This window comes from Amblyomma americanum, chromosome 3 (assembly GCF_052857255.1).
Source record: "Amblyomma americanum isolate KBUSLIRL-KWMA chromosome 3, ASM5285725v1, whole genome shotgun sequence".
Classification (NCBI taxonomy): domain Eukaryota; kingdom Metazoa; phylum Arthropoda; class Arachnida; order Ixodida; family Ixodidae; genus Amblyomma; species Amblyomma americanum.
In genome coordinates this window covers 9,480,789-9,494,845 of record NC_135499.1, presented here as the reverse complement: position 1 = coordinate 9,494,845, position 14,057 = coordinate 9,480,789, and the positions used below count along the sequence as shown (strand labels likewise).

Sequence of the window (14,057 nt, the reverse complement as noted above, 5' to 3'; positions counted from 1 at the left end):
ATGTGGGAAAAAATGTGCAAAGGCCCTCATTTATTGCTTCATAATCGCCTTTGTCATACAACTGTATCGTTTTCTTGTACATTTCGCACTTTGTTGGTCTAAAAGAAAAGCCAGCATGAATTGCCCTGCTAAGTCGCTAAGATAACTGCTGGTCCTTAAGGGTAACAGAGTGGATTCCAAGAGAAGGCAAGTGTAGCAGGGGAAGGCAGAAAGTTAGGTAATCAGATGAGATTAAGAAATTTGTGGCTGCAGCTGGCAAAGGACAGGGTTAATTGAAGAGACATGGGAGAGGCCTTTGCCCTGCAGTGGGCATAGTCAAGCTGATGATTATGATGACGTCAAATCTTTTAAGGTTTGGTTGGAGCAAGATTACTTGCCCAGAGTACAATATGCTTGTAAGAAGCTGTGCGACTACGCTGAGGCTAACCAACCTACCTTTCTACCGCCCCCTGCTACGCTTGCCTTCTCTTGGAATCCAATCAGTTACCCCTAAGGATCATCTGTTATCTTGCCTTGACATTACGTGCCCTGCCCAAGCCCATTTCTTCCTCTTGATTTTGACTAGCATGTCATTAACCCATGCTTGGTCCCTTACCCACTCTTCCTTTATCCTGTCTCTTAACACTACACCTATCATGTGAAAGCAGACGTGCGAAAGCAGGTGTTCAGTCTTCAACTTGAGGGGACATGTAAGCTCTGCCTTAAGGGTATGAGGTGATATCTTTAGTGGGTTAAAGCCCATATGTGCAGAATTGGTCATAGATGGCGGCAAGTCCGCATACCATTACCAGCATAGTGGTTACGCGATGCGCCACAGCACTGGCTGTTCTCATCAGAGCCACCCGTAGGTATACTGTGCGACCCCTGTTGTTCTTCCCAAGGAACCTCTCGCGCAGCTGGCACGATGCTCCTCCGAGCTTGCCCAAGTAAACCGGGCTGTAAATCGGGTTGCTACACAACAGCACAAGATCAAAAGAACGTGTGTATGTACAGTGACAAGATTCTTGGCCGATGTTTGAGCGTATGAGGGCCTTTGCACTAAAAGTGCACCTGCTTGTGGACTTGAGGCTAACAAGCTCAGGGGTCGCATTTTCAAGTGACGCAGTGTTGCAACAGGCATTATCATGACGCACAGATAGCCAGATGTACGCACTGCGCACTTTGCTTGAAACGTAATAAAAAGTGCATGGTGTGCCTGCTCGTGAAGTTGGTAACAGCTTATACTGCACAAAGAGCAAGGTAAGAGACAGGTGCTGGCTACCCTGCTGGGCACCCTCAAATCGCTCGAAGCAAAGCAGAAATCAGAAAATACGCAGACGTAAATAGCTTTTCTAAATGTCTTTTTCAGGGGCACTTGTGTTAAGATGAACCTCTGATAAGACACAAATTGCCTGGCTCCTTCAAGTTCTTCTTAAAGCGAGTTGGTCTAACATTGACAGTGATGACTTGAAACTTGATCATTCCATTCAATTATTGTTCAAGGAAAGAAACAATACTTTAAAGGTTATTACAGTAGAACCCTGCTGTTATGTTTTTCATGAGACTGCGGAAAAAAAAAAGTACCGGATGGGAAACAAACTAAGCGCGTGAAGCAGGCGTGAAAAAAATACCGTAGAGTAAAAACACACCAATCGCAAAATGAGCAGCATTTATTCTACGTTCAATTGTCACTCGTGGAGTCTTCAGACTCCGAGCTGGTGCTCTGCTCTGGTGCACGCTCATCCCACAAGAAGTCGCGCAGCATGTCTGCTATCAACGCGTATCCCTTGCTCCGCACTTGCACCACATAACAGAGCAGCTCTTCTTCCAGTTGGGGAAACTTGCACGGCTTGCCTCAGAAAGCGCGCTTTTTGCAGCTCGTGTTCCTCAATGCATCCTTTTGGTTGCACCATCGGCAGATGCACTTCTCAGCTACGTCGAATTTCATCGCCGCACACTTGCCGTGTTAAACTCCTAGCCATGTAACTATTAAGGTGCTTGACCATTAAGCTAAAATTGCAACGCTCGGTGGCAGCACATGAAAGCCACAACTACGGTGAACTAACATGCTACCACAACTCCCGTGACTTTGATAGCCACAAAAAGCCGTAGCTGATGATACTGATGCCGATAAGAAAAGCGGGAGCTTGTGGCGGAGGAAGAAGTTGATGATGAGCCACGGCCTCGGGCGCCATCTGTGGAGGACATCTGGAAGTTTCTCAACGATCAAGTGCACCGTTGCTTGCAGTCGGAGCTGATGATCGCGGAGGCCCCAGTGCGTGCATTTCGAAGGCTATTCCCGTGTGGGTCGTGGAAAGAACGCAAGAGTGGGGTTCTGCTGTACGCACGCTGAATGGGGTTGTCCCTGCCTAGTGGTATAACCAGATGAAACAAACACTATTCTAGTGAGAACTGTCTTTAATAGGCTGAAAGACAAATATCAGTCATGAAACAGTTTCTCTGCGTTAATGGTGGCAAGCAGGCTTTAATTCTGTCACTTCTGAGGGACAGTGTAAGTGGCAACATCAGGTGACACTATAGCAGAGGTGGGAACACTATGGAGTGGTGCAAGGGGTAACGGACATGCAAGGTGGCGACGGGAATGTGAGAGTGCATGTGGCCTGCGTGAAGCATGGCTGCGGAGTGTGGCAAGAAATGGAGTGGTGAGGAGCGCATGATGTTGGTGTGACTTCTGGCTGTGCAATAAAACATGTCCTCACACATAAGAGTTCATCCAAAGCTATTATATAGGAAGCCAGCTGCTCTTCTAAGCCACATTTCTATCTTGTGAAAGCTAGCTTTAGTGAATCCAAAATAGCACAAGTGTTATCGAGTATCAGCAGGATCACAGTTTCGAATGCGACCAGGCGGACAGAAAGTGTAGAAAGTCTCACTGACATTTCCAGCAAGACAACTTTTGATTAGTGTTAGCTAGTACACTGTAAATGTATTTAGGCCAAATGAGGTGATTAGTGACCCAGAAACTGAGACGCATACCGTATTTACATAATTGCAAGTCGACCTATTTTTCAAAATTTGAAAATGTGCAGTGGGCGGGTAGACTTAAGATCAAAACCAAAGCATCACACCATAAATAAGGGTGAGACAAACGAAATATCAGGCATGCTCCAGCGTGGTTGCATTTTTGCTGCGTGGCTCCATCGCATCGCTCTTGGTGCTGGCCTTGAGCAGCTCCTATGTCAACGCGCAGAACCAGCATCCCCACCCTGCGTAAGACGGCCGATGGTGGCTGTTGATAAGCAGCAAACCGGCATTAGCCCACTCCCCACACGTGGCCGCAGATTGCGTCTGCTGATAAGCGGCAATGGCCGATAACGGATTCGCGTTCTACTCTTAATATGCGTCGTCCAAGTTTTTTTTTGTTTACTTTCAACCGCGCACTCGGCGCTCAAGGGAACGTCGATAGTTGATGGAAGAGCCGCTGTTCGAATCGCGGCGGCACTGCCACTCAGAACCACAGAGGTGCCGGGGAGTGTCGGTAGCCGACGGAAGAGCCGACGCCACTCACGCAAAGTTTCTCTTTGGCTCTGAATCATTTCACTACTGCTGGCCATGTTTCACAAGTTTTTAATGTATGTAGTGCTTCATCATTTGTGCTTCGGGTCCAGTAAGCAACTGGCGGTCGTTCATGGCTATACATTCAAGACAGCCGTCATTCTTTATGCCGAAGAAAAGAACTGCGCGCCGGGCCGCAAGCTCGAAGTTTCCAACAGGTCATACAGGTGTGGAAGCTGCAGGAAAGCAAAATTTTCAGCTGTTCCACACAATGTCATGATGTGGCTGTTTGCGAAGTGCGGGATTTCGCTGCACGACAATGTCAGGACGATGAGCTGCGGGACCGCAGCAGCGATGAAGACTGCAGCGCTACGAACGCACGCACTGCAGTTTTACTGGCTTTCCTTTCTCCTTCTACGTTCATAGCCAGTCTTACTTTTCCCTTGCGCGCCGCGCGCTTTGCTTTATAGCCTTAAGATCTTTAAAAAGTTGGCTTCTCATCGCGGCTCCCGGGCTTGGTAGTGAAGCCCCCTCAAAGAGCGCATTCGGTATTTGCCTCGCGCCCCTAGACTTCGCGCATGTCGTGATGTCATCATTCCGCGGGTAGTACATCGCCACGGCTTCACGCTCCATTACTAGAGTTATTTCTTCGAAAGATTTTTTTACTAGAACCTAAAAATATTATAGTCGTCTATGCAGGCAAAATGGAACCACAAACGTGACACACTGAACAGATGTACTGTTCTGTGTGTCACGTTTATGGAACTTATCGTAGATGCTGCTGTTATGTTTTTTGTGGGACAGAGGAAAAAAAACGTAACAGCCAGGAAATGTAGTAGCCAGGAAACGCGCAAAAAAAAAAATGTACGCACTGCCTGCCTTTTCTTTGTTTTTGTATTAGTTCAACTAAGCGGAGCGTGCTCCTGTGGAATTTGCAAGGCTGTGTGGCCATTTCAATCGTTCGCACGTGCAAGAAGTCCTAAATGCACTGCAATGGCTCTCCATCTGCCTAAGCAGCTGTTGGTAGAAAGGGGGAGCGAAGGGGGTGGGCGCACAAAGTGGGCAAAGTTGGGCATGTGTGCACACTTTTGCTATGTTTTTGTGGCAGTCGCTTTAATCCTACACAGTCCTCATCTATTAGAACCTAGAAATTTCATTTTTAAGCTGACATGGAAAACGTGGATGATAGAAATACCGTATAAACGCACGGAGCCGCACTTTTTTTCCAGATTTGAGGGCCAATTTTCGGGGTGCGGCCGATACACGCGATTTGCAAAAAAATACTACTTTTTTTACGTAAAAACACATCAATCAGGAAATCAGCGGCATTTAATCTATGTTCAATCACCACTCGCGGTGTTTTCAGACTCCGAGCCAGTGCTGTGCTCCAGTGCACGCTCATCCCATAAGTCGCGCAGCACGTCCACTGTTAACGCGTAGCCGTTGTTCCGCGCTTCCATCGCTTAGCAGAGCAGCTCGTTTTCCAGTTGGGGAAACTTGCACGGCTTGCCTCGGAAAACGCGCTTTTTGCAGCTCGTGTTTTTCAATGCATCCTTTTGGCTGCACCACTGTCGGACGCACTTCTCATCCACGTCAAATTTCCTGCCCACCGCGCGCTTGCCATGTTAGACAGTAAACTCCATGCCGTGTAGCTACAAAGGTGCTTGCCCATTGTGCTAAAACTGCTAAAACTACAACGCTCGGCGGCAGCACGCGACAGCCACAACTACGGTGAACCACAACTCCCGTGCCTTTGACAGCCACAAAACCAAGGAGGAAAAAAAACTGAGGAGGGAGCATCCGGTGAGAGAGTTGAAGCCTAGTCATAAGAAGTAAAAATTCGTTAACAAGAAGAGAGTCCCCCCCCCTGAGCATGCCACGTGATAGCGTGCGGTGATATCTAGCCCCGCTTGGTGCGTGCATGCACGGGCTGCACAGACGCGTGCACTAAAACATACCAGCACCAAAATACTGACTGGGAGAGCGAAAAAACGGGGGAGGGAGTGGCTCACGAGCGCTTGGCTTGCGAAGGCTGGCTGTTTGGCGTCGCGCTCCCTCCGCAGTTTTTTTTTCCTCCATGCACAAAACGCTGGAGCTGGTAATACTCATGCCGGTATGGATAGCGGGAGCTGGCAGGAGCTCGCGGTGGAGAGAAAAGTCGACGATGATGATTATGAACCGCCACTTCTGGTGCCATCTGTGGGCGGCACCTGGAAGCTCCTGTGCGCATGCATCGCCTCCGCGATCAAGCTCACCGTTGCTCGCAACCGGAGCTGATCATGGAGGCCACGGCGCATGCATTTAGTTGGCTATTCCCGCATAGGTCTTGTGGAAAGTTTGGGTGCGGCCCTTACAGGGATATTATTTTTTTCTAATATTTCCTTCTGGAAAACAGGGTGCAGCCCATACATGGGTGCGGCCCTTACACGCGTTTTTAAGGTATGCCTGGGAGCCAACCAGCGCAACTACATCTTGTAAAGCGCTGCCTGGATGGCATTTGCCATGGCATAGTTTCGTTTTCGCGCCTTCAGTTGTTCGTGCCACAGAGGCTATGGAGCTGCACCAATAGACTGTAAGATGGAGATGGTGGTGTGGTATGGAGTAGGCCTCCGTACCACACCACCAACTCCAGCAGCAAGACCCCCGCTGCCCCTAAGTGTGCTGCGATGTCCGCATGGGTGCCGCACGCCAGAAGCCGCCAAACAGAATGGGGGCCAAGTACCGATGGAATCTAGAGTTCCATTTTGGCCCCCATTGTCGTTCCGCGCACACTACAAGTAGGCTGCCAAAATTCCAGCACCGGGTGAAGCACTGGGACATTTGCGACGTTAACACGCGGGAAAGCTGTCACAGATGCAACTTAACAGCCGAGTTTGTAGTGCATGGGTTTCTAAGGGAGCTTGGATGGGACTAGTTCACGAAAATGTAGCACCTGGGGACGTAAAAGGAGGGTTCTACTGTATAAAGAAGCTAGCCCCAAGTGTCTGCAACACTCACCTCCCACTTGCGCTGTTTGTCAGGGTCCTCCTCGTTCATGATGCGCTCCTTCTCGACACGGCGGCGCTCTTCACGCTTGAGCTGGGCTGCTTCCTGGCGCTGGGCGTGTGTAGTCTTGAGGAACTCCTCCTCCACCTTGAGCCGGTTGCGGTCACTCTTCTGCTTGGCCTGGTAATCAACATTCCCTTCACACCTCATCACATTGGCCAGGGGCAGAAAAAAAAGAAAGCTAACAGTCAATGCCACCGAACAGGAAAAAAGTGCCAGAACTCTGTTGGAAAAGTGGAGGGCTTCCACATTGAGGACACATCACCTAATGTGCTAACACAGACGACTTGCTGCAGGAAGTTGCACAAAACCACAGAATGGGATGGCAGCATTCAACTGTGTTTTTCAGAACCCCAAACCTTTCCTTTAGTTTTTGGATGATGATAAGACACATAAGCAACAATCTCGCACTGTTGAAAGCAAGAATGCAGCGATGTTTAATCGCCTTTGTTGGCCACATGCCTCCGACTGCTGGTCTTAAATGCAAATGCATCGTTGTGCAACTGTTGCTTTCAGCTGTGCATGTGCTGCGATGCCATCTCGCAGCAAAATAATATGTCGAGCTGAATCCACAAAAAGCATGCGAAAATCACCATGCCACGCCTCAAACGCACTTGTAGGATGGCTAATGGGGGCACTGACCTCCTTGCTGAGCTTGAAGCGGCGCACCTTGTCAACACAGTAGAAGACCAGCTGCAGGAGTGGCCGCATCTCTTCCATGGTCTCGGCTGACACACGGCCCATGCCAGGCACTGCATGAAACCAGGGCACACACCAGACCATTGTTATGTTGCCCACTTGGCCCGAGCTGAGCAGTGGAGTACAAAAGAGCCTCGCAAAGGCACCCAATTTCTATGCAGGCACAGCCAGTGGCTGCTGAACCATGCACAGATTGGAGGCACTGCAATCCGCAGACCCTCCCTTTGTGGCCGGGAACTGTTCTGTGAATTCCAATCCCTGCTGGGCAAATGCACACCTCCGTGAAACTTAGTGCCATGTGCCTCTTTGCATTTTAACGGTAATTTATATCCGTATTCAAGTCCCCTGCGATACATGGGCAATTCATGCATAGGTCGGCTAACTCACTCAGGCTCATTTCAGATTATGACCTGAGTAGTGAGTGAGTCTGGACTCATCCTGAGGTCAAGACCCGAGTCGTGAGTGAGCCTGGACTCACACTGAGATCAAGACCTGAGTTGTGAGTGCGCCTGGACTCACATTGAGATCATGATCTGAGTCACGAGTGAGCTTGGACTCACATTCAGATCATGATCAGAGTCATAAGTGAGTCCAGACTCACATTCAGATCACAGTCCGAGACAAGAGTCTGGGCTCACATTCTGATCATGATGTGGGTAGTAAGTACTGGCTCATGGTCAGATAATGAGTGAGTCTTGGTAAGAGTCGGCTCACATTCAGATCGTGATTTGAGTCCTCCTGGTCAGTGTGGCAGTGTGGGCATATAAAAACAAATACCAATATCGTAAAATTCTGAGCAGGCAGCCCCCTCCCCGCAAGTCGAAATTACTGGCAAAGTAAGGAGAAGGGGGAGGGGGCACTATCCCGGAACGGTGCTGAAATTCAAGTTGGTAACATTTTCCCGCTAGAAAAAAAAAAAAAAGCGCAGTGCACATGGAATAAAACGTCCTGCCGTTCTTTCCGGCTCAAAGAACACGAAGCGTGCATCTTTTGCGTATTGACTAAACACTGGCGCGCCTTTACTCAACTTCCTTCTAAGTTTTGCTGTAGCAACCTTCTCGAAATTTTTGTCCCATTCCCAAACCTGTTTCCGGTCAAACTTGCAGTCTCGAGACGTTTGGTGCACGTTCCTTCCATTTTCCCAATGCCACTGTATGACCTCAAGTTTCTTCGCCACTGTGTAAGAATGCATTGCCGACTGGACAACGCTAAAACAAGACAAATGGCGCGCGACGAATGGGCGTGTGAATGGCTTGAAAAGCAGGATTGAATTGGATTGGATTCTTGGGACTGGATGGGGCAGGCCAGTGTTGCCTGGGCGCGGTGCATGATAAGGGCGCGGAGAGGGTGGGCGGGGGGGGGGGGGGGGGGGGCTCTTGCATGAGTGGGGGCACTTGTTCGGAATTTTACGGTAGTCCATGATGTGCAGTGAACAATCCCACTATCCGAATTAAATCTATGATGCCGATTCAGCACGAATTTGTAACTTTCACAAACGAGAGTTTCCTGTGCACTCATAATAATCAATATGCTTTTGGTCGAGATGATGATGATGTACAGCAATTTCATTATTTCGTGGTATGTAATTTTTGTGGCTGCTGCACTCAAGAACATTACTAAAAGGCAAGAAAAGTTGATTAGTCACTGCTCTTGGTCTTGTTGGATATGGGCTGTGGATTGCTGTATTGCGGCTGCTCTAGTTCTTCCTTTGCTGTTTTTTAATTGGCTGCTGAACACATTCAGTGGCCTCAGATCTTTACATTCCGCACGCGGCAGCTACAAGCCTCCAAGCTAGGCCTGACTACAGGCTAGCTGCAGTTAAGAGCTCACCGCACCACCGTGTATTTATAGACTGTCTTGGCGCTTTAAGGCACGTAACTTTAAGGCCCCCAAGGCCCTTTGGGCGCTTTAAGGCCCACAAAAGCAGCCACTGCCTCGTGCAATGCCTGGTCAGATTAGAGCAGGGGTTGCATGCACCCGGTTAGAACATCAAACAGCCAGAGCTCACTACCTTTTCTGCACCTGAATAAAGTATTTGCTTTGCTGAATACATCGTGTTTTGACATCCTCGCAGTTGCGGCGCAATTAAAGCTCGACTGCTTTAGCTTTTCTCGGGTGATCGCTTAGATTGAATTACCGCTTATAACGAATTTTTTCGTTGTCCCGCTGACTTCGTTATAACAAGGAATTACTGTATATATAGCAACCGCATAGCTACCATAGTCCTCCACAAAGACAGCAATAAAATTCCAATAAGGAAGGGCGTCACGCAAGGAGATACGATCTCGCCAATGCTATTCACCGCCTGTTTACAGGAGGTACTCTGAGGCATGAATTGGGAACATTTGGGGATAAGAGTTAATGGAAAATACCTAAATAGTCTGCGATTCACTGATAACGTTGCCTTGCTGAATCACTCAGGAGGTGAACTGCAAAGGATGATCAATGAGTTAGATAGGCAGAGCAGAGCGGTGGGTCTAAAAATTAACACGCAGAAAACCTAAGTAATGTCCAACAGTCTAGCAAGGGAACAGCAGTTCACAATCGGAAGCGAGGTGCTGGAAGCGGTAAAAGAATGAGTCTACTTAGGGCAGGTAGTGACAGCTGATCTGGATCATGAGAGGGAAATAACTAGAAGGATAAGAATGGGGTGGAGCGCATTTGGCAAATTCTCGCAGATCATGAGTGGCAGTTTACCAATTTCCCTCAAGAGGAAAGTGTACAACAGCTGTATGTTACAGGTACTCATCTACGGGGCAGAAACGTGGAGGCTAACGAAAAGGGTTCAGCTTAAGTTATGGACAGCACAGCGAGCCATGGAAAGAAAAATGTTAGGTATAAGCGGAAGTGGCCAGAGTAAGTGAGGGAACAAACGCAGGTTAATGACAACCTAGTCGAAATCAAGAGGAAGAAATGTGCTCGGGCAGGGCATGTAATGTGAAGGCAAGATAACCGCTTGCCCTTAAGGGTAACGGAGTGGATTCCAAGAGAAGGCAAGCGTAGCAGGGGGCGGCAGAAGGTTAGGCGGGCGGATGAGATTAGGAAGTTTGCAGGCATAGGGGGGGGCGCTGCTGGCAAAACACAGGGTTGATTGGAGAGGCATGGGAGGGGCCTTTGCCCTCAGTGGGTGTAGCAAGGCTGATGATGATGATGATGTAGCTGTCAGTAAGGCATCCTTCCCATCCGATGCTGTGCGAGAAAAGAAAGAAAATTTAAATGTATCTGTTCACACATAGTAGGGTGTCAGTGAATCAGCATGATGATGTCGTGCGTGGTATGTTATTGCTGGTGCTATATAAGGCAACTGGTTCATTGCAAGCTTGCTGAAAAAGGGAAACAAATTCAAGCCACAGCCGTCTTTGGCATGATTCAAGGGTAGGTATATAGGTGGCACCGCACTATAACAAAAACATTGTTTTTTCAGGTCAAAATAAACGCCAGACGGGTAGCTTCCTTTCCAAAAAGGGTTTCTTTATCACTGAACAAAAACAACCCATTGTGACTGCTGCTTGCTTAGATTAGTGGCAGCAGACCGGCCGTGGAGAATGAGACAGAGGCGATTTCACCACGGAGTAGGGTGACGAGTAGACGGACTTGTGGTGCGAACAACGTTGTGACCACCGCTCCTTCAAAAAATGGCAACACAATCAACTGGGTGATTATGGAAGACAACAACTACGAAGCAGTGCCTTCGACGGGTGAAAGGAGAGTGTGTCTAAACTGCAAAGCGAAATCGAACAAAGCGTAGCCAAAGCAGTAGCGTTTCACCGATCAAGGAAATGATTCATGCTCTTGTATTTCCATCGATCGATCGCCACATAATTTTTCACTGTGCTTGCTTCTTGGAGTGAGCGGTAATGCACATCAGAAGCCCCCGGTGCCGTGCAGGGAAGTGCGCTAGCTGTTCCATACAATCAGCGAGTAGAATTCAAAAGTGCACAATTTCCGGTGTGTCGCTCCACACAACTGCGTAATAACAGGCATGACTTTACCTAGAGACTTATAGGAGGCAGATCGATGGCCTGCAAAAACCGTGTTATATCCAGCCCCGCATTATAGGCGGTTACGTTATAAGTGGTCTCCACTCTACACCTGCCCACAACCCGGTGGGCAGCCCGTCACAATCCAGAGAATGCCTAAATGCACCCACTCTCAATGCCACTGACCATTGAATCCAAAGAGAAGCACCTTCTTCACTTCAGGCAACTTGGTTGGCTGGGTGTCCCTGCACAAAATCACAATACACAGCCCACTTAGCCCCCCCGTGTATCGGTTCTGCTAGACTACCTACACGCCGTAACCAACTGAAGGCATGAAAACGAAACCATGCCATAGAAATCCTAGCACTGTCGTCATCATCATCATCCTGACTATGTCCTCTGCCGGGCAGAAGCCTCTCACATATCTCTCCAATTAACCTTGTCCTGTATTAAATGCGCTCCACCTCATTCTTATTCGTCGCCACAGTGGTTCAGTGGTTTTGGTGCTCGGATGCTGACCTGACAGACACGGGTTCGATCCCGGCCATGGCGGTGGCATTTCGAAGACTGCAAAATGCTAGAGGCCCGTTTACTGTGCGATGTTAGTGCACGTTAAAGAACCCCAGGTGGTAGAAATTTACGGAACCCTTCACTACGGTGTAAGCCTTCACTACGGCGTCCCTCATAGTCTGAGTTGCTTTGGGACACTACACCCCATAAACCATTAGCAGAAGACACTCCTGGAACTTAATTCTTGGTGGTGACTTTAACGTTCTGTCTATAAACTGGAGCAATGAATTCCCCGTTCCCATATGCAGCTCTACTGAGCCTTTTGTTGATATTATACTTTTTCATGACCTAACACAATTAGTCACTGAACCAACACAAACACAAAGTGGAAACATGTCTATTCTAGGTTTTTTCCTTGTTAATAATAGCATCCTTCACGGCACCCCTTAAATACGTGCTCTTGAAGGTATATCCAATCATAAGATGGTAAGCTTAACTGCAGAGCTGGAATGCACCAAAAAAATCAAAATACTGAAATCTACGGTAAACCCGCTGTGGTGCCTCAGTGGTTAAGACGCTCATCTACTGAGCCGGAGTATCCGGGTTCGAACCCGACCACGGCGGCCCCGTTTCCATGGAGGCAAAGCGGAAAAAGGTGTCCCAAAAATGTGCTTGTGTGCTGTGGGATGCCAGTGCACATTAAAGATCGAAATTATTTGGGAGACCTCCACTATCTCCACCTCTTTCTTCCTGTCTTCTTTCACTCCCTCCTTTATCCCTTTCCTTATGGCAGGGTTCAGGTGTGCCCAAATATGTGACACAGATACTGAGCCATTTCCTTTTCTCAAAAGGCAATTTTTAATTTTTTTAAATCTATGGTACTTATCCTTACATGTGCTGATGATGTGGGTATACTAGCCATGCTTGATGTCCTGTTTTCAAAATTCACTGACCTCTCTGAATCAAAGTAGTGTTCTGTTGATGATTTGTGGCTTTTATTTAAAAACATTGTCTCGAATTGAAGATTTCGTGCCATTCCGAGAAAAGTGTTTTTTTCCTTTGGCCTTACTGCTCAATCGTGCTGTTCTAGTTTTTCAGGAGGCCAGCCCAACAAGCCATACCCTGCCACCTGTCGCAGCTCGCCTTGTGTGAAGACACAGCCTTTCAAGCAGCCTATCTCTCCACCCCCGGGGTTCCTCGCAAGTGAACCCCTGGACCCTCTTCAGCAGCTGCCATGCCCTCCCCCTTCCCCCTCAGAGTGGAGGCCAATGAAGAACGCTTTGCCTCTTCTAGTCAAAACGTTAACGGCTTCCCCCTTCAGCCCTGTTCACTTTGTGCCGTTTCCTTCTCATCAGATGAAGCCAGGCTGCACTCACTCCTGCAGCCGGGGGCCCGAGTACTGGTCCGACATGTGGATGTAGTCGATGCACTCCTCATAGCGCTTGATGACCGACAGCACCTGCACGTATCATCCCAGATAAGTCATGCTGACACGTACTTTCAACTCAAAATACATTTTCAGAGCAGTCACACAGCACAGACTGCATTACTTTCACATGGAACCCTCTGCTTTCCACCACTGAGCTTGGTGACACATCCTCTTCAGTGTCAGTGTGCCCAGTAAGGGCCATACCCCACAGTGACTCAAGGAGCAGCAATTCACGCGGGTGCAATCCATTGGTCGTGCACAGTCTCAGCATGACACACCTCAAGATAGTGGCTGAGAGCAATACGGCATGAGCAAAGGTCTTGCACCAATGCAAGAGCACTGCCAAAAATTCTATGGGGCAATCAGGCATCTGATGCAATGATTACGTTGATTCTTTTACAATTCACACACGCGACACAATTTATCTACCGAGTGAAGGTGGGCGGAAGTGGTGGGTGAGCAGCCCCCTAGCTAGGCCGTGATGAAAGTGAAGGAAGAAACGACAACCTGCTCAGAATGCCGCATCCAAAAATCACACCTTACAATCAGCAAGTGATAATGAGGGATTACTAACACACACATATTTGGTTTTTGTTAATGACATGTGCTTCGAACGGTTCACGTGTACAACAGTCTCTACACCAGTATAAAATCTCAGGCTTATCAAGAGGCACAGCTTCGTAGTCTTTTTTTTCGCAGTCCTTGCAATGTACACTCACGTGGGAATACCAGGCAGAAGACTAATTCTTCCTTCAAATAAATGGCAATGCAGTGCCCATCTGTGTGACACAAGAGAGAGGGAAGTCGTAACCCACAGCGCACGTGCAGGGCACATACTCAGGCTTATGTTTTGCGGGGCATAAAAAGGGGCTATATTCAGATGTCATATCGATTTTTCT

General features: G+C 48.4%; 1 protein-coding gene across 4 annotated transcripts in view; it reads right to left on the bottom strand.

Moving 5' to 3' along the window:
• The window catches only part of LOC144124448 (PAT complex subunit CCDC47), an 85,093-nt gene that overhangs the window by 5,140 nt on the left and 65,896 nt on the right, over nt 1–14,057 (bottom strand). For all 4 annotated transcript variants that reach the window (XM_077657105.1, XM_077657106.1, XM_077657103.1 and 1 more), the window contains exons 8-11: nt 13,106–13,188; nt 11,406–11,464; nt 7,183–7,292; nt 6,493–6,660 (exon numbers count right to left, since the gene is read on the bottom strand). In XM_077657105.1, coding sequence (XP_077513231.1) covers nt 6,493–6,660; nt 7,183–7,292; nt 11,406–11,464; nt 13,106–13,188 — 420 coding nt within the window. The remainder of the gene's footprint in view (nt 1–6,492; nt 6,661–7,182; nt 7,293–11,405; nt 11,465–13,105; nt 13,189–14,057) is intronic.